The sequence below is a fragment of the Amyelois transitella genome, chromosome 15 (genome assembly GCF_032362555.1).
Source record: "Amyelois transitella isolate CPQ chromosome 15, ilAmyTran1.1, whole genome shotgun sequence".
Lineage (NCBI taxonomy): Eukaryota > Metazoa > Arthropoda > Insecta > Lepidoptera > Pyralidae > Amyelois > Amyelois transitella.
Genome location: NC_083518.1, coordinates 10,891,423 through 10,916,063, shown reverse-complemented (window position 1 = coordinate 10,916,063; position 24,641 = coordinate 10,891,423). Strand labels below are relative to the sequence as shown.

Genomic DNA, 24,641 nt, shown 5'->3' with positions numbered 1-24,641 from the left:
TTGGTAATTGGTTATTTGTGGGCATATCTAAGCTTCATCAATTTCCCTTTGTCCCAGTTTCAGGTGGGTGACTATGTATTTCGTAACCATTTTTTTTTTAATAAAAATTTTATTAAAACCAACTTCAAAAAATACTAAAATGCTAAAAATACATATACTTGGATAACCACCAAAGGAAAGCGATTTATCACTTGCATAAATTACAGTTAAACATTCAGGAATCTTTAGCAAAGCCTTATTGCGTTCACTGACGTCACCCTTGCGTATTGACGTCATAACCTTTCTATACCGTTACTAACGCAGTCTACTAGATATACGTATTTTTAGTTGGTCATTCTTTATGTATTTTTAATACCCACAATAATAGTAGGTACATAGGTAAGTACTTGGTTATAATTGGACAAAATTTTAACATCTGTAAAGATAGGTATTTTACTAATACGAGTAAATTAAAGTTCTACCTATTCTAATGTAGACTACATTAGAGTAGGTAGAACTTTAATTTACTCGTAATCCGTCCATACTAATATTATAAAAAGAAAAGATTAGTATTGTTTCTTTGCAACCTTTTTGTAACGAACAAATTCAATAACTACTTACTGGACCACGTTCGACAAAATTTGTATCGAGAATAAACTTTCAAGAAATCCCGATATCATAAATGCGAAAGAAAGTTTGTTTGTTGCCTGTCGAATTTTTGCGTAGATGTACATAAAAGAGTATGCAGAAGGACATATGTAGGTATAACATTTTTCATCTCGGTAGAAACTATAGTTACTATGGGATTTGCAAAAAAACCTGTATTATTTTGTAGGTGTAATAAATAATAAGATTGTAGGTATTTTTTATTGGCATGTGTTACATGCACGTTTATTTAGATATTTTTTTCTGCCAAAAAACAGCAAAACTATTTGCTGCGAAATGCGGAAATTACAGTACCTACTGTCAATCGAATTAAGTGAATAGTGTGCACGTCAAGTGCTCGCACCAGATAACAAGGTTCCATTGCATTGCCAGGATCGATATGTCATTCGCTGTACCTACATTCTAATTTTGAGAAGATTGTACAAGCTTGACACTTGAACTTTGTTGTTAGTACCGGAGGCGGCTGCGCGGAGGCGGCGCGGATCGATGCGGCGCGGGCGGAGCGCGCAGCGCGGCGCGCGAGGACGGCAGTCCAGTCCGCGGGCGCGCCGACCGAGTCAGCTTGCCGCCGCGACGAGCCCCGTGTTGCGATGAAGGTAGACTGCCCCTTTGCCCTCCTAGGCGTAGCGCGGTAGTGTATGATTAGCAGTAAGTAGCGGCCCGAGCCCCGGCCGTGTCGTAGCTAGCCGCCGCTGTGACCGCGCGACCTCGCCCTCTCGCCTCATCTGATTGCACTCCGACTCGACCACGACTTGGATCATCTCATCACCAGCCATCCTCACCTCACATTTCGTCTCCCGCTGGCGTCGCTCATCGTTTTCCCACTTCTATCTAATGTTTACCGCCCTGTCACCTGACAAATCAATGCTCCGTTTATCAAATCAATACTATTATCTATCTCTTTATGTATGTGATCCTTAAAGATGTTACCTTCCTATCTTGTCTACTTTACAATAACACCAAAATCTTAACTACGGTTGAAATGAAAGATATTAGTGATTTGTTAGGTATATTTGAATGCAATGTTAAGTGATATGACAGAAATCTGTTATGGTAATGGTAAAAGAAACAGCTCCTGCAGCCTACGGTGTAAGTAGTACGTCACACATGTTGAAGTATCTCTGTTGTTGGTTTAGGTGGAAGTGATAGATATGAGTATGTGTCTAATAAACGTTATGGGAAAGGAAGAAACCTCAAATTTTTGAGAATTTTTTAAACGGAAGGAAGATATTACGTAACCGATGAATTCATTGGTACGTTTCCTTTATAATAAGGCCTAATAGTAATTTTATAAAACTTTTGAATATGTTTGTTTTATTGTTTCAGCAACACAATCATTCACTTATAAAGAAATATAATGCTAAAATTACCAAAAGGCCTTAAAAAGAAGAAAAAAGGGAAAAAGTCCAAACGTAAAGGAGAAGACGAGTTATTCACAGAAGAAGAGCTCGAGAAATATAGAAAAGAACATCAGCAACAGGCTGCTGAATCTGGAGAAGGTTCCAAGGAGAATGAGGAGTGGTCCAAATTTAAGGACTTGACGACCGGTGTCGACTCTATCCTAAAGAAAACACAGGGGGACTTAGATCGCATAAAATCAACATCATTTTTTCAACGAGTTGCACCTAAAAAAGAGGTCGAGAAGCCGAAACCACCTCCGCAGAGGCCAGTCGTCGAGGTAACCGAAGCAGACTTCCCGCACTTGGTGCAAGCAGCTGCGGCGGCTGCCGAGGCCGACGACCATAGTGAGTACGGTGTCACTGACGACGAATCTGAAGAGGATGAACAGGACGACATCTTTGATACCTCGTACGTAGAAGTTGTTGAACGTGGAGAAGTAAAACTTGCTTACGTACCAGACTCGCCAGAAGAGTTCCAAGACGATGATATCTTTGATACATCGCACGTTGATGCTTTGATAAAAGGACAGGAAGCGAAGAGCTCTAAAGGAAAAAAAGCATTAGACATTGGCGTTGCTGTAGAAGTTCTCACAGGGAGAATAGATAATGTTGCAGTCAGAACCACCAAAAGAAAAAGAGTGATTCCAGGAGATCTTTTATTAGAAAGCGTTGATAGCGATCTTCCAGCAGTATCAGAACCTACTGTTGCTGAACCTGCTGAAAAAAGTATTTTGGATACTGACGCGGATATTCCAATCACAACTCCTATTGATCTTAGTGTTTCACTTCATACGTCTTTAATACATCAAAAACGTGATAGTCATAATGATTTGCCTACACTTGATACGCAAAGTGATCAAAAAGTAAATGAAGAAGACGAACTTGACGAATTCGCGTTACTAGCTGCCGAGTCATTGGAAGTTAGTACTACTGTTATTAAGGTACAAGAAAACGAAATAAAACTAGAACCAGTATTGCAAGAGTCGTGGTCGGCATTTGAAGCAGATAAAAACGAAGCTGTATTTGCGGAGTGTATTGTAGAAGATCAAATTGATGTAATCGACCCCTATGTAGATGGTGATGATCCATTCGATACAAGTTTTGCGGATGCTGTAGTTCCTTCTTCAAAATTTGATGTTGGAAAAAAAGAAGCTGATATCTTAGAAGACGACGACGATTTTGATCCACGAGCAGAAGAAGTTCGAGCCATATTAAATAACAGGAGAAAATCCTCAGTACGCATACATTTAACAAATCCTTCTGGCTTAAGAGAATCTATAACATCTGACGATACGGTAGACCGCGAAGAGAATACACACTCGCGTGATTTGCTCGGTGGGAGCACTACAGATTTGACACAATTAGGAGATACAGTTTTAGACCCAGTTGATGTTAATAATGATGATATTGATCCTTTCGATACTACTATAGTTGATAAGATTGTTGCACCTGGAAAGGTTGAATTAAAACTTTTGGAACAAGAACTTATTGGATCAGCACCAGTTCCTATATATCGTATCGACAGTGATCCTGATTTCGACCCAAGGGCAGAGGAACCTAAAAAAGAGGAAAGACGGGCATCACGTCCTGAAAATTTAGTAGTGAACAAAAGTGTTGGTTTCAATATTGAGAGCGGGGATACTCTTGATATAGACAATAAAGGAAAAGTTGTTAAGCCCTTAACGCCATACTACACAAGAGAAATATCTATAACAGAAGATATCAACGAAGACACTGAAGTTGTTGATACAGTTCCAGTATCTTTAACTCGCACTCGATCTGACGAAGATTTGGCATTAAAAACACATTATCAAACTAAGAGAAGACATTCCGAATATCCACAATCAAGTCAAAGTAAAGTAAATCAAAAATCCAGTGATCTTCTTTATAGTGGACAGGAAGAAATATCAGCTAAGGTTTTGACTCCATCTGATCCTCAGCCATCAGATGAAATAGACGTAGATCCATTTGATACGACGTTTGCTAGTAATATTGCTCCAAGTAAAACCGAGTTAAAACTATTAGCTAAAGAATTTTCTTGTGAAAATACTGAAGATATTGACGCACAAGATCCTCACGTACTACTAGAAACATCAGACGACATTTTTCAGATAAAAGCTCTTACCCCAGAACCAACAGTATCCGTAAAAGTACCTGAGGATAATTTTGATCCCTTTGATACATCATTTGCTGGTGATCTCAATCCAGGAAGAACTGAAATCAAGTTATTGGAATCCGAATTCCTTAATTAACTTATTTCTTACTAGTACTGTACATAATAAATAGCCATGGCGTACAATCCATTCTTAAGTATGAACGAGCCAGCTGCACCAGTCAGCGCAGATGTTCTCAATCCATTTATGATCACTGACTCGGAACCATCAGCATTTACAGGCGATAATCCATTCGCAACCAGCAATCCATTTTCAGATTTCGGAGGAAGCTATGAGCCTCCGGCAGGGGACACCTTACCTGTTGATATATTTGGGAGTGGAGAACCCTCTTGCGCTAAACAATTCGATGATTTTTCAGTAAACTCGGCAAGCACTTTTGATATATTCGGAGCTCCACCGAATGAAGAGCGTTTAATAAAACCAACGGAATTAGAATTAACAAACACAACTGCCGATCCGACATTTTCAGATGACTTAGGTGGTCCTCAAATGCCACCACGACCTTTGCCTCCCGAAACACAAAATTTGATTCTCACAGTCACAGGTCAGATGGAGTTCACGAGCTCTCATTTGTTGGACCGAATCCCGCCGACACGAACACCGAGTCCCGTTTCGGTGCGAGACATACACTCTCCAAGTCCGACGCCGGAACCAGATATGGATTTAGACCCAGAGCCACCTGTGGATAGTTTCGATATCAACCGTAACAAACCCACACGGCCCCCTCCAGCGAGGCCTCCCCTCGCCGCGCGTCCTCCGCCCCCGCGGCCCGCGCCGCCGCCCGTGCCGCAGCCGCCGCAAGTTCCTCCACCTCCGCAAGTGCCACAGCAACAACCGAACGCGGTTACGGATGATATCAATTTGTTTGACGCACCTGTACCGGTAGTAGTAAAGCCAACAAAGGAGGCAATTTTGAGTTTATATTCGGCACCAAAAAAAGAAGAGAAGCCGATTGATTTCTTAAGTGACGATATCCTTGAATCAGTACCCGCCGAAAAAAATGAAGTTGTTACTGCTTTGCCAGATAGTTATCCACCGCCAATGACCACTGATGTCGTCAGTGAAAAAACTACTCCTTTGGCTCCTGCACCGGATCTAGTAGGAACATTATTTTCAACCTCTGTCAATGTATCTGGAGATAATGTTGCTCCCATGGACTGCTCCGAACCGACATCTGTCGCCACGCCAGCTGCTATGGAATCTTCTCCGCTCTCGGATGCGGTAAATGATGAGTTCCAAAACAGAAGGTTAAGTGGAGTTGAGAAAAATCCATTCGAAGATGCAGGCATAATGAATACGACGTCTTCATTTCCTACGGAGACCACAAATATTTTTGGGGTTGATTCTACGAATGCTTTTGCAACCAATACTAATGTACTCGATTCCACACAAAATAATGAAACAAATTTAGCGCAAGCTAGTGACATGGACTTCACCCAAACTGATGCATTTAGTGCACACCACAACGACGCATTTGCAACCAATGAATACTCCAAAACTGAAGATGCGTTCATGGGGACTCAAGAAACCCAACACGCCGACCCGGGATGGGGCGACACTTCCGAAGCTATGGTTCAGGATGCGTTCCCTGAATCTCAAGATGCTTTCGACGCATTCTCAGCAAAATTCGACTCCACAAGTGCCAATCACTTTAACACAGGTGGGTATTTACAATACTACTCAAGCACCAAAAAAGTTGCTTTTGTTAATTTAATGCACATTAAATTGAATGTACAGGAGCCTGGGGAGACGAAGCGGCGTCGGAGCAAACGCCCGCGGGGTTCGAGGCGGAGGCGTTCGACCCGTTCCTGAGCATGGGCGCGCCGCCGCCGCCCGCCGCCACGCCGCGCCTCGACCACCAGGGCTCGCAGGATTCTGCCGACGACACGTTCTCCGTTTTTATTAGGTACGTTACACAAATCTTGATGGCATTGTAAAGCTGGACATGAAAATGAAACCTTACCGAAGGCGACAAAAGCCAATGCACACGCAGGTAACGATCCTCATGAGTCGGAACGGATTGTTGAAAACGATAAGAACGAAATGGATTGAACTTCTTGACAAGACGATGTTACCGGCTGTACAGTCACACGAATTTTCCGCAAATTAAAATTTTTGACGATCATTACTCTTTATTTTACTGTAATTATTGTCATAATGCATATGATCACTCGTCAAAATGTCAATGTATCTGATGATTGCAGGCCTAAAGAAAACGAGGCGAGCGGAGAAGAGGCCGCAGTGCCGGTGCTGGCGCCGCCGCCGCGCCCGCAGGCGCTGCCCGAGTCTCCGCGCGCCACCTTCGGCGACGGCGGCTTCCAAGCGCCGCCCGCTGAAACCAGGCATCAGGGTAAACTGGATCATTGATCGGATCTTCGTGATGTTACAGATCGTAGGTTTGGTTAGATCCCTGCGAAGGTCAAAATGTAGGTCTAGCGAAGAGTCAGGCAAAGACAGAACGCTATAAAAATCTATAGAAAAAATATAGGGAACGGTATCTCACGTCGCACGCCTTAATATAGTTAGCATTCTTTGATTCACTGAGCCAAGTGGCACTTTTAGAGAATCGAATTTACGCTACGATACAGGCTCAAGAACGTCTGAAGGAGAATTATGATGGTGTTGGTAGAAAGCATCTTGTCAACATGAGGAAGTCTTAAATAGTAGCCGATGTTGAGTTTTCTTCAACAGCCACATCTTTCCCAATAGTGAAATTCGAGAAAGTTTATTATTTATTTATCTTTATTAGGGTAACAAACTTTATTGGTTGTTTATTAATATAATGTTATACTTGAATGCATTATGTTTAATTTTTTTTTAATATATTTATGTAATATTTCTCAAAAACAAAAGCGAATCATTTATATTGCTACAGGCATGGAAGACAGACGTCGCTCGGGTAGCGGCGGCGAGACTCCGCCCACCCCGCTGTTCGACGAGGATGTGTCGGTCCCGCTTGAAGACTTCCCGCGCACTGTGTACAAGGGCCCGGGCTGGGAGATGCAGCTGAGGCAGCCCATCAAGAAGAAGATTACTGGACAAAGGTAGGGACTAAAAAATAAAAAAAATAATATATAATAAGTAGGCTCAGTCACCTTTATTAATTTTGATATTAGGTGTTGTAAGTTGACAACAGAAATTTAAATAATTGACAAACATTTACACAAACATCACAACCTCTCTTTCTATAGGGTAGATGTAGCTTATTGTCTCCTTTACGAGTACAGGGTAGATGTAGGTAGCTAACAGTGATAAAAACGTTTAGCTCAAGGACATGGATTGAGCTTCCAACGCCACATATTTTAAAAAGAGAATTCAAAAGTATATAAGCTTTAATCCTATTCTCTTTGTGGACTTCTTCGATTTCCAAATAGGTAAAGTGGCGGTGGTGGTTTGCTCGACGAAAATGTATGGAGATATACTCGTATCTGAACGCCGGCAGGTTCTGGAAGAAGGTGTTCGTGCGCGTGGGCACGCAGGGCGACACGCCGGTGCTGCAGCTGCTGAACGCGGCCGGCGACAAGGAGCCGTTCCAGGAGCTGCCGCTGCAGGCCTGCTACTCCGTCTCCGACATCGCCGCGCAGCAGTTCGACCAGTTCGGCAAGATCTTCACTGTCAAGCTCCAGTATATTTTCTATAAGGAACGTCCAGGAGTCAGGTGATACGCCATTGTCTGTGTAATTTTTATGTCAGTACTGAGTGTTGGTTAACAATACTTTGTAAACTTTGGGAATACTTCTTTCCTTACTCCGTGATTGTTCTTCAAAGTTTCATATCATACGTTACGGATCATTTTCTCTAAAGTTTTCTTTACTCAATCATGAGTATCGGTGATGATGATAAAGATTCTAATTCCAACGATATTGCATTCCAGGCCGGGGCAGGTTCGCAAAGCGGAGCGCATCACCAACAAGTTATCACAGTTCGCGGCGTACGCCATCCAGGGCGACTACCAGGGCGTTAAGGAGTTCGGCAGCGACCTCAAAAAGCTGGGCTTGCCTGTAGAACATGCTCCGCAGGTACATCGCTACATTCACGGCGACTACCAGGGCGTCAAAGAGATCGGCAGTGACCATATTTACCTAGTGTTGATGCCAGGAATAAGTTGAATTTGACTGATAAGGTCGTCCTCAATCATAATGAATTGTATAATTCGATTGCAGGTGTCGCAGCTGTTCAAGCTGGGCTCGCTGAGCTACGAGGACGTGAAGCAGTTCTCGTGCTGCGTGGAGGAGGCGCTGTTCCGGCTGTCCGCGCACCGCGACCGCGCGCTCTACAAGATGGAGGAGGTAACTGACAAAACGAGAAGAAGAACAATGACAGCCAAAAACAATCAAATATTCTACATGTCTTTATAACAAATCACGCCTCTCTAGCAGGTATGGCGGCGACTACATTTTTCTTGCTTTGACTACTGCATACTTAAAAATAAGTATGAAGCAAAAGCTTCAATCTCATTATTTTTAGCGTGTCAAGTCTCGCGACCGATAAAGCCTTGTCAGAGGCATCATGTAGGTCGTTTAGGTGGTAGGTTGCTATAGAGTTGTGGTGGTGCATTCACATTGGACAATCCTTTTACTTATGACTTGAGCTGACCCATCGTGTGTGTGCCACAGGTGCAGATCACGGCGGTGGACGAGCTGTACGTGGAGCAGGACGCGGAGGGCTCCGTGCTCAAGCAGATCGCGCGCGTCAGGCTCTTCTTCCTGGGATTCCTCTGCGGTAACACAAGCGTTATGCCAATTATTTGACCGATTTATATCAATTATGATATATATAATAGTAATCTATCTGATAATAAAAGCAAGTTGTTAATCAAACGAAACGAAATATTTTGGAATACCGTTCCAAAATATTTCGTTCACTCGAATAAAATAACTATACAATTATTCAGTCATGAACTATCTAATATCTACTTACTCCGTTAAAGTCCTTCCGACTTCCACCCGACCTCCGCAATCTATACGGAAATACGTAGGAGCACCTACACTATATTAGATCATGGTACAAACTGCACTAGATGAATGAGCCTATTTCCTCAGACGAAGAGAGGAAAATTTACGGCACTATATCAAAGATATAAAGAAGGCTATTCAAGACAAACATGTTGTTCTCCGCTTCCAGGAATGCCCGACGTGGAAATAGGCGTGAACGACCTGCGTCGTCAGGGCAAGGAGGTGGTGGGCAGACACGACATCATCCCCGTCGTCACCGAGGAGTGGATCCGCGTCGAGAACCAGGAGTTCCACGACTGTGTGCAGCCCGACGAGTTCAACAACACGCAGATTATCAAGTGAGCTGACAGAGCCAACAGTTTGGAAAATACTAAAAAACACGTTAACCTTATTATGCTGGAATTGAGATTCAAATAGTGACCGTTTGGTTCCTTTTAGCCTTTACCTTGACTGACTTTTACAATTTGTTCACTTTCTTTCCTCGCTACCAAACCAGTATGGAAGCTTATACAAGATATATGTGCTCCTTTACCATTAGTCGCCTTTTATGATATCCGTGGAAATATCGTGTGGCAGTGTTTACTTTATACATTTACACGCGTGTAAAAGTGCTGCGCTAGTGTAATGTATGCAATAAAACAAGTACGATCGGGGAAAGAGGGCTTATTGAATGCAGTTGATATTCAATAACACGCGGTAGACTTAAGTATATATGAATAGTGTAGAAATAAGTTGTATTATTGGTGATGTGTGCAGATTCAAGCCGCCGGACGCGTGCTACATCGAGCTGATGCGGTTCCGCGTGCGCCCGCCCAAGAACCGCGAGCTGCCGCTGCAGCTGAAGGCCAGCTGGTGCGTCACCGGGAACAAGGTCGGCTACTCTCCATTACACCGCTTCACTTCACGTTTCTTCATCTGCTTGCAATTTTATAAATTATCCGGAACAAGGTCAGCTCTTTGCTCCCCGTTTCGTAAAATATCAGAATTTAATTTTGTAGTAATTCATTAATTTTTCCACACGTAACAGAATACAACGTAGTACATATAATAGGATAAAAATAAATAGTAGAATCACAACAAATGCATTGTAATAAATTTAAATAAAATGTCATTTGTACTCAGTTTTGTCATAAATATGTCAAGTGAAAAATTGGCGTCTAACCAACAATCGTTGCATTGAATTGGCGCCCAACGTGGTGCAGCCTATATGTTGGGTACGAACTTCAAAGAACGTGAGCAAGACCGCTGGTTAAACTAGTGGATTAATAAAGTAAATTACTAAGATATTTACCAAAATACAAATTCATTAATACTTGGACCAATATGATGCCAAGGTTTTTGAGCCTCTTCCTATCCATTCATATGGGGTACCAGCCGGAGTCTCCAACCTCAATCGCTAAAGGCGCTGGCCACCGTTTTGCTCAGAGCACCCTTAACCCTAGCATGCCATCGCTACGGATCATCATTTCTGCTGCGACGGCAGTGATGAATATAACTCTATGGTCCATGGTAAGGAGGACCTGCGTGCGGAAAAAGTAACTGGGGTAAAATGTAATAGTATCCCTTATAGAAAAATAAAATTCCCTGTGATTGTGACCGCCTGGTCCCGTGCAGGTGGAGCTGCGCGCGGACGTGCTGGTGCCGGGGTTCGCGTCGCGCAAGCTGGGGCAGGTGCCGTGCGAGGACGTCGCGATCAGGTTCCCCATTCCCGAGTGCTGGATCTATCTGTTCCGCGTCGAGAAGCACTTTCGATACGGCTCTGTTAAGTCTGCTCACAGGTCAGACATACACTTCACATTTTATTCGTAACAAGGTTTTGGAATTTATTATTCAATGGAAACAGAGTCAATTCAATTATCATTATTATGACTATTAAGACCAGAGTAAATCTGAAGCTTATTCCTCTGATAATTTCTGAACAAAAAAATTTTTTTTTTTTTCCGTTAACATATCAACAAAATGTCAGGACAATATCTTATCTGTAAAAAAATCTATTAAATCAACGAGTGGCATTAATGTTCAGAATGTTAGATTATGTCACAAACTCCGCATTTTTACAAACAGACGAACTGGTAAAGTGAAGGGCATCGAGCGCTTCCTGGGCGCCATCGACACGTTGCAGGAGTCGCTGATCGAGGTGACGTCCGGGCAGGCTAAGTACGAGCACCAGCACAGGGCCATCGTCTGGAGAATGCCCAGGTTGCCTAAAGAGGGACAGGGTGAGTTCTTGCTGCCATTATTGTAGAGCTAAAATAAATCAATTGATTTCCCTAGGGTCGATAATATCTGAGATTGTATTTTAAAATTGGAACCTTTTTTTAGATATTTGGTGCCCAACGTGGAATTTTCATCACGTTGGGCGCCAAATATATAATTTAGGTACGTAAATTTTAATAAATTAGGCATTGTATAAGGTATTGCTCCACGTTTGGCAATGTAATTCACAACGTGATTTAGCATTCATAAAAAGTATTACAGAACGGGCTCACATGTTTAAAAATCCATATAAAAAATTCTTTGAATTACGCGCGAAGCCGCGGTCGAATTCTACTGTTCAATAAACCGTAGGAATTAATATATAATGTTTTATGTACCAGGTGCCTACACGACTCACAACCTAGTCTGCCGCATGGCGCTGACGTCGTACGACCAAATCCCGGCGGAGCTGGCGAAGCACGCGTTCGTGGAGTTCACGATGCCGGCCACGGCCGTGTCGCACGTCACGGTGCGCTCCGTGTCGCTGCAGGAGCACGACGGCGACCCGCCCGAGAAGTACGTGCGGTATCTCGCACGCCACGAGTACATGTCAGTATTTTACTTATTATTGTCATTCTTCTATTCTATTCAATCTTCTTGAAATTTAAATTTATGATATTTTGTGGAACTAAATGTTTACTAATGTCTTAATATCAACTGAATCATATCGTGGTGTCCACAGCGTGGGCATCGAGCGGACGAGCGGGCAGTCGGCGCCCGCGTACGCGGTGGCGGCGCGCGCGGACGCTCCCCCCGCCGCCCCCGCCGCGCCCCCCGCGCCCGCGCGCGCCACGCCGCAGCCGCCCTCCTCCGACTCCGACTCAGACTAAACTATATCACATCTTCAACTGATGTTATTACCTCCTATATCAGAAGGGGATCACTTCGATGAATGAACATCATAGAAGATGCGATTAAGATTTTGCAGATAACGGTAAAAAAACATCACTAGTAGAGGATTATTGAGCAACTTATCATAAACTAACATCAAGAGACAATAACTGTAACTAGTTGCTCGATACTCATCTATATATGGGCTGAGATTAAATCAAAGTTAAATAAATTTGCTTTTCTGAAATTCAAGGACTAAGATATCGGGTGGCAACGTAGTATTTGACTAACGTGCGCCCGAATGAAACTGCGTTTGAGCGAAGTTAAAAGTCCAGATTGAAATACTTAGTCCAAAATCGAGAAATATAACGGTAGATGAGTGTAACAACGTAAGATAGTAAAGTTCGTGTAATATAATAAATACAATGTAAACTTATAAACATATAAATAATATTCTTTTACAGTTAAGCTAAATACTGTAAGCTTTCGGACGATGTCCCACCTCTGCTAACGGGTTCAGTTTAGGAGCACTGAGTTACACGCGCACCTTCACTCATTGTACTATGATATATAAATGTATAGAAAAATAATACCTCAATAATTTCTTGGTCCGTAGGTATTTAAAGTGGTAAGCGGTTACATATACTAGGATATATCTATTTTATTAATAAATGTAATATAATTCATGCGAAAAATATATCTTACAATTTAAGGTATTTATATTTATAGGAACATAATGTTGATTGAATCAGCTTGAAGACACAACGTCTACTTTAGTTCGCACAAAAGTATAACATTATTGGACCTGGTAGATATGAAACATAAACCAATATTTTAATATAAAAATTGCTAATGGCTAGCTTAATGTTATGAGCTTTATTACTTAATAACCTTCCAGAGATAATAATATGTGTTGTGTACGAATATAACCGTATATCAAAAATTCAAATTTACACTAGAATAGGATTGCTGTAATGCTATTAAGTTGCCGTTTCTAACTACCTACAGCCTTAAGGTTATGATTATAGCGTGAAAAATAGTAAAATAATTCTAAATAAATTAAATAAAACACATTATTGTTTCTGAATTAACAATAAAGAGCGCTCTCTTTATTGTTAATTCAGAAACAATAATGTTTGTCCGGGAGTAATGTGGCGGAAATTAAGCAAACTACTTACTTATACGTAATGAGTTGTGTACTTATGTCGATCGTCCGCTAGAGGGCGACAGTGCGCCGAGGTGGTGTGGGGGTCCACTCCATATTGCCAGAGATTGTGATAAAAGAATATCATGCGTATAGTCATCATATTATCGAATATAATCATTATTATCAAAGCAATAACGCGAACGAATGTAACCTGTGCGTAGAATAAGAAAGCTGTTTGTTTGATTCATTACATATTATTTATATCAAACAAACTCTATTTGGGTTTGGTGGGCCATTGTAGAAGTCGTCGAGTGATGTTAGCATGCAAGTGAATGACATTTCATAAATATTATCATTAGATTAAGTCACCGAGTTGTCCGAATCGTTTCTGAACAAAAGCGCGAGTAGGACCTAGTTCATCTAAGTAGTCATTGATATTGTTAATTTCTAGTCATTCCAAATGATGTATAATTAAATTGATGTATATCTACATAATCTGTTAAACTTAGGACACCTGTCCCTATTGTTAGAACGTGATGTATAAGATACTTTATATTATACTAACAATAAAAAATATGTATTTGACGTAGGTTTGATGAGTATACACGCAAACGTTATATTGATAAAACCAGAATAAATTATATTTATAGCTAGTGTTACAGTTTGTTTGTATACTAAGTAATGTTTAGCTCGTTCAGATGTGCGGCGCGCGGCGAGTGCGCCGCGTGCTGCGAGCGGACCCCATGTTTTGTTGTCAATAAATTACTACGACCGTCTGATATGGCATGTTTTATTTATCAATACCTACTCCCGTGCTGCTTGATTCAGAGACTGAATTACAACGCCATACCTCCACCTGTGGAAGACTAGACCGAAACCGCACTATCTAAATTAAAACTTCACTAATTAGGTATTTATAGACCTGAAATCATAACATCAGCTGTTGTGTAGTAAATAGGGACTTGGAAATATAAATAAATATATACGGATTAGATAATTTTATAAATAAACCTTAAATGGGATTTGAAACCAAACATCCAGGCCCCAGGTACTTACGACCAACTTCAGAAGTGTTGAAATAGGTAACTAAGTATATTGGATTTCCTTGAAATGTGTCCGAATAATTTTTGAAACCGATCATTATAGGTCTGTACTCAATTGATCATAGTAACTTGTAAAAAAACTCTAAAAATAACTGAATCGTAGACCAAATTACTCAGCTACTTAATGCAATAAATATTTTTTGTAAGTTACGATATCATTCATGTCAGGACGCAAAACAGAATGGTAGTAGCGCACGCACCCCCTGCATTCCGAGTCGGGCCGAGGAAGTACCTACATACATGTTCTATCCGATTTGTGGCAAAAGCGCAGTCGGGGCGTGCGCGAGTTCTGTCGTCGTCCACGCGCATGCGCCGAGGAGCAGCGCGCATGCGCCGTGCCGCGCATCGATGGGCTGACATCACGCGCGCGACGAGCCCGTCACCACCAGGTACGTGCGAACCCTCCTCAGCGTTTGAGCTGCCTCCACGGAGCTTCGCAGCCATGCTTAGCGTTACAACGTGACATATTTGCCACCAAATGTGCGGTCACCGTGGACAGCACTCGGCGGCCCCGCGCGCCGCTGTGCTCAGTGAACCTGGTGCCACCCGACGACAATGTCTCGTGCGCTCGTCTAGATATTGATACTGCCAACAGGTCGTGCCTCTCATCATAAGCACTTCTCAGTTTACCATTCTCATTATTTGTGTAGTTTCGAAAAGCTTCAAATTTGACAACAGTGCAATACAATTAAGTAATTTTTAATTAATTCATTAAAAATGTGACATATGAAGAACTGAAGTGTCCATAGAAAGTTTAATGATTATTTTGTCCTTTTGGAATTAACTTAATCTTCAAGTTAAATTAATCAGAATTGTATTGCAATGATTCCATTTGTATTGCTATTTAGAAAGCTGTCCTTTATTTTTTTTAAAGCGCTAGTAGAAAAGCTAAAAATATTCTACTTAACAAAAGATAGATTGTAACTCATGAGGTAAAATAGTCGGGTCATATGTCATCATAGTGCATTACAATATAGTCGCAGGTCGGAAATCCCGAAATCATCGATCGTGTGCCCTCTTGTGACAGTGACACGAATCGAGAGCGGGTGCAATTCCAGTGATTGGCGCGAACTCGCACGATTGTAATGACCGTGGCTGTGCACGCCTGGGAGCTGTGGGCAGTGCTCCTACTGCATTTTTGCTTATAACGTTTATCTATCATACAAACATGCGTTAATAAAAGAGACAATTTCAGTCTGAAGTTAATTCAAAGATTTATAAAATCGGTTAAAAAAAACTTATTTATGTTAATCCAAATTATATATGACGCTGAACCAAGCTGTTGAATGAATTTTATCAATGTAAACCATACCTACTCTCTCATACAAAATTCAAAAAGAAAAAAAATTACTTTGCCTTTTTTCTTTTATCTTTACTTAATTATATACATAGAGAGGAAGAAATTTTTATTGAAGAGTTTGTCTTTAAATTTGTTCTTACTTCCGTGTCAACAGTTCTTTTGCAACTTTGCGTAATTGTAAAAAAACAGTTTGTGGTGGGGGTTGCGGAGGCGGCGGCTGCGATGCGCCGGCACTAGCGGCGGATGGCGGCCAGCGGCGCGCCCGCGCGGACGCCGCGCCGCGGGCCCGCGCCCATCGCCTCCTTCGACCACGACAACTCTGACGAGGTGAGGCCGCCCGTATGTATCCACATCACTTCCTTCGCTTACTAGATGCTCTCCTTTTTTCTTCTATTTAATATTTTCTAAATCTTGCTTGTAAGTTGTTAGAAATAGAGGAAGAGCAGAGTTCCTACTGTATATTACTAGGCTAATTCTTTACCTTTGTTGGAGTAAGGGTTTGGGTCTCTTTAGTTGTAGAGAAACATTTGAGCCATAATCGAAAATTTCACTGCTAATGACATCAACTGCTGTCACGCGAAGCTTGAGAGCTCTTAATTTTTCATAATTTTACCTCAAGACGAATTGTTACCAATTTAATTTTATGCCCACAGTCAAGTCCAGAATCAAAGCAAGCAATTCGGCTGCCCGAAATTAGGGAGGACCCGTCGTGCTCGTCTGCCTCCATCGCCGCTGGGGATTCCCTGGCGCCTCCCGAACAGCGAGCACGGTCACACTCCACGCCGGCGGCGAGCGGCCTGCAGACGCCAGCCGCACCACGTATCGAGTTCTCCCGCGCCTCCAGCTCGAGCCATCAAGACTCGCGTGATAGTTCACCTGAGCTCGCGCTATTCGCTGGTACTACAAGTACGGGCGAAGACGCCCGCTCGCGATTGGAACTCGGATTTAGAGAAGACGGGGCTCTCGACCTTCGATCGTCAACGGAAGAGCTAGCTTTTCTGGAACCTGCACCAGGAGAACCTCGATCCGCGCCCCCACCTCCATCTGCCGAGCGCCGCCACTCACGCAAGGATAGCCAGGGCTCGGAGGCGGCTCTTCTGGCCGTCTCCGGCCGCACTAGTCGGCTTTCTAGTATCGGCTCACAGTGTTCTGCTCACTCAGCATTATCAGGGTTCAGTCACGCCAGCCACGTGTCTCGTCTATCCGTCGTGTCAGGAGTCTCTCGATCTCCATCGCCTCATAGGATGCTACTCGAGACCTCGTTTTGTGGACCAAAACCAATCGAAACCGATCCAGAAATATGTGCCGCAGCAGTCGAGGAGAGTTTGTTGGAAATGGCCAAGTTGAGTTCTGCAACAGTGACGACGCCAGTTATTCCTGTGACGGCGCCTGTCGACGCGCGCGACAGGCGAGAAGTTCGTACGGAAGTTACTGTGGAAAGAGCGAGTTCACGGACGCCCAGCATCAACGTACGTCAGCCCAGCCAGCCAGTAGTGCCCAGCGTCCCCACAGCACCAACAGTCACTGTAACCATTACTACTTCATCGTCACCGATTGCACAATCGATAACCACCGTAGCCAGTCCACCATTAGAAGTCATAGATGGAGATAAGCGTGAAAAGGAATCAAAAAATCGAGCGAAAGTGGAACGTCGCGCCAGATCGCGAGACAGACGCGAGTCTCGGGATCCCGAAGTTAAACGTAGCGCCAACCGCTCAAAAGACATAATTCGTATTAGATTAAAACCAGATTCAGAGTATGAGGACGATGACGATGAAGACGAGAGCGAACGAACACTCGTAGGAGGTGACCAACTTCGGAAACCCGCGTCACTAGCTCTGGGTAGCGCCGCGAGACCATCGGATGCGGCTAGAACCTCAATCACTAGTGCGAAAAGTGCTCCAAATGCGACGAGTCCAACACCTTCACGACATCGCGGGACACGTGACAGTCGCACACCGTCGCCAGCTGGCCCAGTCGTCTCCAGAAAATCCTCATTTTGCTCATTGTTTAAATCACGTGAAACTATCGCTTCACCAGATTCTCCTTCTGATGCTCTTCGCCGAAAGAAGAGTATAACTGATGGGCGGTCTCGTAGCAGAAGCCGCGATCGCTCAGCCACTCCTACTTCAGCTGCCAAGATTAGAGGGTCAGTCTTATCTCTATTCAAGACTCCACGAAAAAGTGCCACGTCACCGTCTCCGAGCTCTCGCGATGGTTCGCCGGTAGTGCAACCACAACGGCAGATCGTGCAGCCGGTTGTTGACAAACGACGAACTGATAGACTAAAATATTACGAGGATGCGAAAGATGGCATTATACATATTCCATTGCGCACGCCTCCTGACGAATTAGATGGAGCGGGCACGAGCGGCGTCGGCACGAGTGAAGTCAGCAACCACGCGGAGGTTGCAGGCGAAGTGACGCACCGAGAGGCGAGCCGGCCTTCGTCCGCGCCGGTCACATCCACGCGTCCTGCCGCCCCGGCGACCACCGCACGACCCTCCACTACGGCCAGCACTGCATGCCCGTCTTCGACAGCGGCCACTGCGCGCGTACCCTCAAAACCCGTTCAACGCACCGTTCTGCCCGATGGGAGTATCATCATTCCATTACACTCTCCCACTGAGAAAAAAACTGAACAATTTCCAGAAGTGGCAGTGGTAGAAAAGACGCTAGAGGACAAACACGAAACTAGTTGCGACAGTGTTCAATCAACATCGAAGAGTATTGTCAGTCCTAGCACTAGTTGGCAGGAATCGAAGCTTATGACGAGCGAAGTGAATACGGTCGCGCCAGTGGACACTGTTCCGGCGACGAAGGCTCAGTCCGAGCGGGCAAAGAGGAAGGAACGTATAATGTTTTCGACACACGTGGGCAGCCGAGACCAGGTGTTTAGCACGCAGTTCAGCATTACTAAAACCCCGAGCGTCACCAGCGAAATTTCAGAGTCGTTTCCAAGGTAAGAGTCTTCAATGGTGTATTGACACGCTCATGTATAAATTTTTTAATTCGATATTTAGTTTTCTTTACAATCTTTCAGGTGAAATAAGACTGTGTACGCAATCAAAAAAAAAATACATTATACCTGCCATCATCTTATCATTAATTTATTTATTTAATTTTGAAATATTTACCAGGCTATATGTATAAAACGAGTATTTTAATTTCGTTTAATGTTAACGGTTGTTTAGCTTTACCGAGCCGCAGGCCGATGAAGTCCGGACGCCGACTCTCCGCGATACCCACATAACATCGACGGAGCTCCCCACTCCGACTCCAGGGGAAGACATCAATGCAGGAAGCGTCGTCAGAGGGTCCAGTATACCCAGTTTGCTGGACGCGGCGAGGGACTCCTCAGAGTCCGAGCCCAGTTCCGAGACCGCTCCTCCGAGAAGCGGCAACGATGTTGAACAACGCGGACTTGTTGTGCAGGTGGACATATCATTTATTATATCTCAAGTTTCATGTTAGTATACATTTACCGTTCATAAGATTGGACAGTTTACAACTACGCAGATAGTTACGTGCTGCGTGCTCATACAGTATAACGTTTCATTTACCATTGTTCTGGCGTTAAGCTTGGTTGCTTGCTTGTCTCTCTGGAGAGGGTCTCTCACTGTCACAATAAACCAATGATGCCACAGGAGTCGTTCGAGGAGGAGCTGCCGTACGTGCCGACGACGCTGCCGCTGGAGCGCTCGCTGGCGCTGCCCATGGTGCCGGTGCGCGAGCGCGGCGGCGTGCTGGTGGCGCCGCTGCGCCGCCCGCGCGCCGCCGCGCCGCGCCACTCGCTCGCTGGACCCGGTAACTGTCACCTTTAACCAATTATTACTCTTAAACTCTTATCAGATATTTTGCCCTAACCATAGTTGAAGATAGAAATGTTCATGCCGACACGACCGACCGACATTCATCTCTGAAGTTCATGTCGTTGACAAAAATGGACTCTTATTTTCCTGTCGCCTCATATCCTAAATACGAAAGATCATGTCATCAAATTGTTCATAGGTCAAACGACTATATTTCTAATACCTATTTACCTCAATAAAGATTCTGATTACATTTGTTTGTTAATGCTTACTACCAGGCGTGCCCGGGCCGCCGCCGCTGCCGCAGCCGGGCGGGGCGGCGGGCGGCGCGGCGGGCGGGGCGGAGGGCGCGGGGAGCGCGGCCCGCAAGCTGCGCATCAAGCTGCCGCGCGCGCGCACCGCCTCCGCGCCCGCGCGCGCGCGCGCCGCCAGCGACGGTGAGCGTCACACAGTGCACTGCACGGCCCTTCACGTAAAAAGTGCTAACAGCCCCGAAAAGACCGAAAAGCACTCGAATAGATGGCTTATTGATAGACTTGAGGTTCAAATAACTCTTGACTTGACTGAAATATCTGAATGAAAATAACTCTTCCTAAAGCCCACATTTTCTCTTATCTTAAAAAGATTATCGAACATATTGTTCGATAATCTTAAATTCTTCAGAAATACATACCTAGGTAGTTTCATATTATTACGATGATTTCTCATGGATATAGGTAAGCATATATTTCCACTTTTTACAATATCTAATACCCTCTTCTCCCCTTACACTTCATGCGCACTCGACGATTATGAATAACCATAAAATGCCCTCTTCTAGAATGTAATACAATACATTCTAGAAGAAGGTGAAATGAACATTTAACTTCCAGGATACGAGGGTCGAGCGAAGTCGGAGTGGATCGACTTCGAAGAGGTCCCGGAGCGCCGCAAGCAGCCCACGCGGATCCAGACGCTGCCCGCGCCCGCCGTTGGTCAGTCCGTCTGCCGGGGCTCCGGACTGGGCGAATCAGGTTTTGCACGAAACGACGGCAACCTTTGCAGGGGAACCGAACCCATTTTGGATCATGATAAATAACCAAAATTTGCAGATTGTCTTACAATTTTTTCACTGCAGAAGCATCGGTTAGCAATCAAATTAATAAATACATACATACATATAGTCACGTCTATATCCCTTGCGGGGTAGACAGAGCCAATAGTCCCAAAAAGACTGAATGGCTACATTCAGCTGCTCTGCTTAATGATGGAATTGAGATCCAAATAGTGACAGGTTGCAAGCCCATCGCCTAAAAAAAAAGGATCGCAATTATATAAGCCTATCCCTTAGTCGCCTTTTACGACATCCATGGGAAAGAGATGGAGTGGTCCTATTCTTTTTCGTATTGGTGCCGGGAACCACACGGCAACGGCAATCAAATTAATATACATATAATGTTCGCGTTGCAGAGCCCGCGCCGGAGCCGCGCGCCGCCGTGAGCTACGTGGAGCCGGCGCAGTGCCGCTGCGAGTGCCACCACTCCGACCCGCCGCGCACGCTCAGGTACTCTACGCTCATTCTGACGTTTAAATTTAAGCATTAGAATAGAATACAATTATTTTCAAAATTGGATACAAGGTATCACTTATTGACGTCACATAACTTAAATCTAATTATAACTACTACCGCTTCCAAAGCGCATGTGTAGAAGAAGCGGCGGAACAAACTACACTGCAGCATTTTCATCGAACGTCAATATACTAGTGATAATGGACGAATGCACATTGTCTACATTAAAAAACATGAATGAATGTAGAACTAGTTATTTCAATACGAATATTTCGTCAAATAAATAAAGATAAAGGTAAAATAAAATAAGTATGTACACTTAATTACATTTGCTTCCTAAAAACACGTCAAGATCACGTATTCTTTATCTGACTTTAAGGAATAGACAGAAGATAGTAGTAACAGGACTAGAAAATCATAATCATATTAGCTGAATGATCAAATGATATGAAATAGTTGGAATAGAGTTTCTGAGTTCCAATGCCAAGTTAATTATTCTGTGGCGAAATTTATACGCCACAAGTCACAAAAATAAAAAATAAATTCACGCGACGCTATCATAAACAGCAAAAAACCTAAATCGCGCAAGCAAAGATTTCACGGTTTGGAGCTATATATACAACCTCCGACACAACATCGTCTGTCGCGCGGTTCCCCAGGCGTAACACCTAGCCTGGCGGAAGATCTTCCCTTTAGTGGTGGTCGAGCCTAATCGTCGCTCCCGCTATAATACTTCCACTGGCAAAAAAATACTTCCATACCTATAGGTTTCACCAATATAAAATATATCAGGATGAATATGTTTGCATTCAAAAAAATCTCAGCCCGCACCCAAGACTCACATGAAACCTAGTTACATGCCAAATTTCAAGTTTCAAGACGTAACGGTAAAGGATTAAGGGGGACACCGAACACTAACTGTTTGACGTACCTACTTAACAACAGACAGTTGTTATTGTTAAGTAGGTACCGTACGTCAAACAGTTAGCGTTCGATCCCCCACTGAATGCTTTACATCCCCTCCACAAAGCGCGTTGTTGCAGCTCGTCGTCGCCGGAGTGCGAGCCCTTCACGGCCGACCTCGGGCTGCGCGGCGACGGCGCGCGGCAGGTCAGTCACACCCACTAGCTTTGTTGCTCGCTACTCTACATTCCTTACATACATACATATGGTCACGTCTATATCACTTACGGGTTAGACAGAGCCAACAGACTTGAAAAGACTGAATGGCCACGTTCAGCTATTTTCAGATAGCTAGATTCAAATAGTGATAGGTTGCTAGCCCATCGCCTAAAAAAGTATCCCAAGTTTGTAAGCCTATTCCTTAGTCGCCTTCTACACATCCATGGGAAAAGCGATGGAGTGATCCTATTTTTTTTTGTATTGGTGCCGGGAACCACACGGCACAATTCCTTACATAATTTACATAAATTTCTATTAGGTACTCTAGACCAGTCATACCTAATTTTTATAGTTGAGGTCACTAGATAGAATTGTTCCACTCTGTAGGTCAAATTTTCTACTGCTGAAGGGGAAAGTCAATCTTGGACACTGCTGTGCCACTAACAGTTGCCATAGGTGTGCCATGATGCCGAGCTGCGGTTGTAACTGGCGTTTTGTTGCAGCTCCCGCGGCCGCACTGACCGCCGCCGCGGCGCCCGCGCCTCCTCTCTCTGAACAAATCTTACCTTTTATAAATCATATTCTCTACTATTGACTACGAGATGTTATCATTTTTGAGATGTAAATTTACCTGGTTCATTAGGATATATTTATAGCTCTCCTATTAGCCTCGTTGACCTTGCATTTTTGATGTTTATTGAATTGTTCGAGGTGTATATTGCGGTTTTTATGCGATTGTCGCGAATCGAGAGGAATTTCGAGTAATAGTGAGGTGTTTTGAGCGAGAACGCCGGCGGAGCCTTTACTCGCGCGATAACTACAGTGCAACATTTGCCTGGAGTTGCTGGAGCCTTATTGCACAATATCCAGCAATGGTGCTTATTCCGAACATAATTAATGGTAAGTAGCTACGACCAATGAGATTACAACGACATTATATCTCGATATTTAAAAACACGTTTTGTGCGTGGGATAGTTGATAGACGCAACGAATTATTCTTAAATGTTGGACGCCAAATGTTGCCAAGAGAATACTACCCACATTAAAAAAATATATATATATCACACACACTATGTTTATCGGAAACAGAAAATAAAGTCTTCTCATTTGCTGATAAAAAAATAATAATTCGGTTGTAAGTATAACGTGTTATAACCCTCTCGGGTGTGTCAGCTTCGCTCGCTCAAGTAAAATGTAGTTGTTTTATTATTTTCATCGAATATCATAACGAAGGTCCAAAAATGGCGGTAGTCTGACACCCCCAGGGGGCCGCCCCGTGGTGGTAGTCTCGTCACAGTGAATCTATGAAATGTAACAAAAAATAAAAGAAAGGAAGGCGAAGTCTATACACACAGAAGGCCGGGTCCGAGTAAAGGCTCGCCGCCGGCAAAAATTGTGCACTTACGTTTTATACCGCCGTCATCACGCTTCCCGGCACCGTTACTTTGTGTAAGTCCTGACGTGTAGAGTTCACCTTCTGTTGCTTATCATAATTATACTTATTGTAAAAACTTTTAACGTTTCTTGTTATCGTCTACAAATGATTTCGACGCGATGATTTTGTGATATGTGAATAAACATAAAGGCGTGTAAAGATATATTTATTGTTGTTGAAGCGGAATCCTTCGTAGTGTATAGTAACTAGGTAGACGCCTAGCGCCGTGTTCAAAATGTACCTTAAGCCACGTATGCGCAACAAAAGATGCATTTAAGACTTTTTGTGACTTTCAATCTCGATGTTTTCACTATATTTTATGTCTAATGTACTGTGTCGCAAGGGGATACTATGTGGTATTAATAATTTCCAAAAAACTAATAATGTCTCGATAATTTCATAAGTTTAGCATAAATTAACAAAATAATATTGGAATTCTTCAGAGTTGTGCAAAAGAATGTAAATATCCGAAATTAATAAATATAATCAGATACATATGTATGTACATTAAATTTCGTGTTAAATTTATGCGTAACGTTTTCTCTTTGGACCGAAGATACTCTTATTCCAGTGGCCTTCACTTGACACCGACTGATTCGTCCAAGGTTCCTACCCCAGTACCACGCAGTATCCCGCGGGAGACGAATGCCGCAGACCAGCGCGCGCTCGCTTAGCGAACTCTTAGTTAACTCGATCATGCAATAATATGTAAGGATGTATGTATAATGTTAATTCCATCAGTTTAGGCAAAAGTCTGAAAATTAAATATATATAATTTTTGCTTTCCAATGACTTGTTTGATTTCTTTCCTTAAATTCAATTCAGTAGAATCACAGCTATCTCGTTGGGATTTAGTGCTTAGTTTTTTAAAAACTAATATTTTTTTTGTTTTAAAGGCACTGAATTAAAAA

The 24,641-nt window shown here is 43.3% G+C and overlaps 2 protein-coding genes and 1 long non-coding RNA gene across 3 annotated transcripts; all 3 read left to right on the top strand.

Annotated features, from left to right (window-relative positions):
* The first annotated feature begins 1,173 nt into the window (after window positions 1–1,173).
* On the top strand, window positions 1,174–14,159 carry LOC106137935 (protein stoned-B). Its single transcript, XM_060948374.1, has 16 exons — window positions 1,174–1,241; window positions 1,972–4,269; window positions 4,357–5,879; window positions 5,957–6,125; window positions 6,424–6,569; window positions 7,095–7,263; window positions 7,662–7,877; window positions 8,094–8,238; window positions 8,383–8,508; window positions 8,836–8,941; window positions 9,344–9,512; window positions 9,931–10,045; window positions 10,789–10,952; window positions 11,239–11,393; window positions 11,772–11,979; window positions 12,113–14,159. The coding sequence occupies exons 2-16, from the start codon at window positions 2,003–2,005 to the stop codon at window positions 12,258–12,260; spliced, it is 5,826 nt and encodes a 1,941-aa protein (XP_060804357.1). The 5' UTR covers window positions 1,174–1,241; window positions 1,972–2,002; the 3' UTR covers window positions 12,261–14,159.
* A 690-nt stretch (window positions 14,160–14,849) lies between these two features.
* Window positions 14,850–20,701, top strand: LOC106137934 (serine/arginine repetitive matrix protein 1). Its single transcript, XM_060948373.1, has 7 exons — window positions 14,850–14,900; window positions 16,001–16,138; window positions 16,465–18,773; window positions 19,006–19,246; window positions 19,459–19,618; window positions 19,902–20,060; window positions 20,496–20,701. Exons 2-7 carry the CDS (start codon window positions 16,055–16,057, stop codon window positions 20,699–20,701), a joined length of 3,159 nt encoding a protein of 1,052 aa, XP_060804356.1. The 5' UTR covers window positions 14,850–14,900; window positions 16,001–16,054.
* Window positions 20,702–21,076: 375 nt separating this feature from the next.
* LOC132902543 (uncharacterized) lies at window positions 21,077–24,472 on the top strand. The gene is made up of 3 exons (XR_009657170.1): window positions 21,077–21,166; window positions 22,216–22,282; window positions 22,798–24,472. It is a non-coding gene; the product is annotated as an uncharacterized LOC132902543 (long non-coding RNA).
* The last annotated feature ends 169 nt before the right edge of the window (window positions 24,473–24,641 follow it).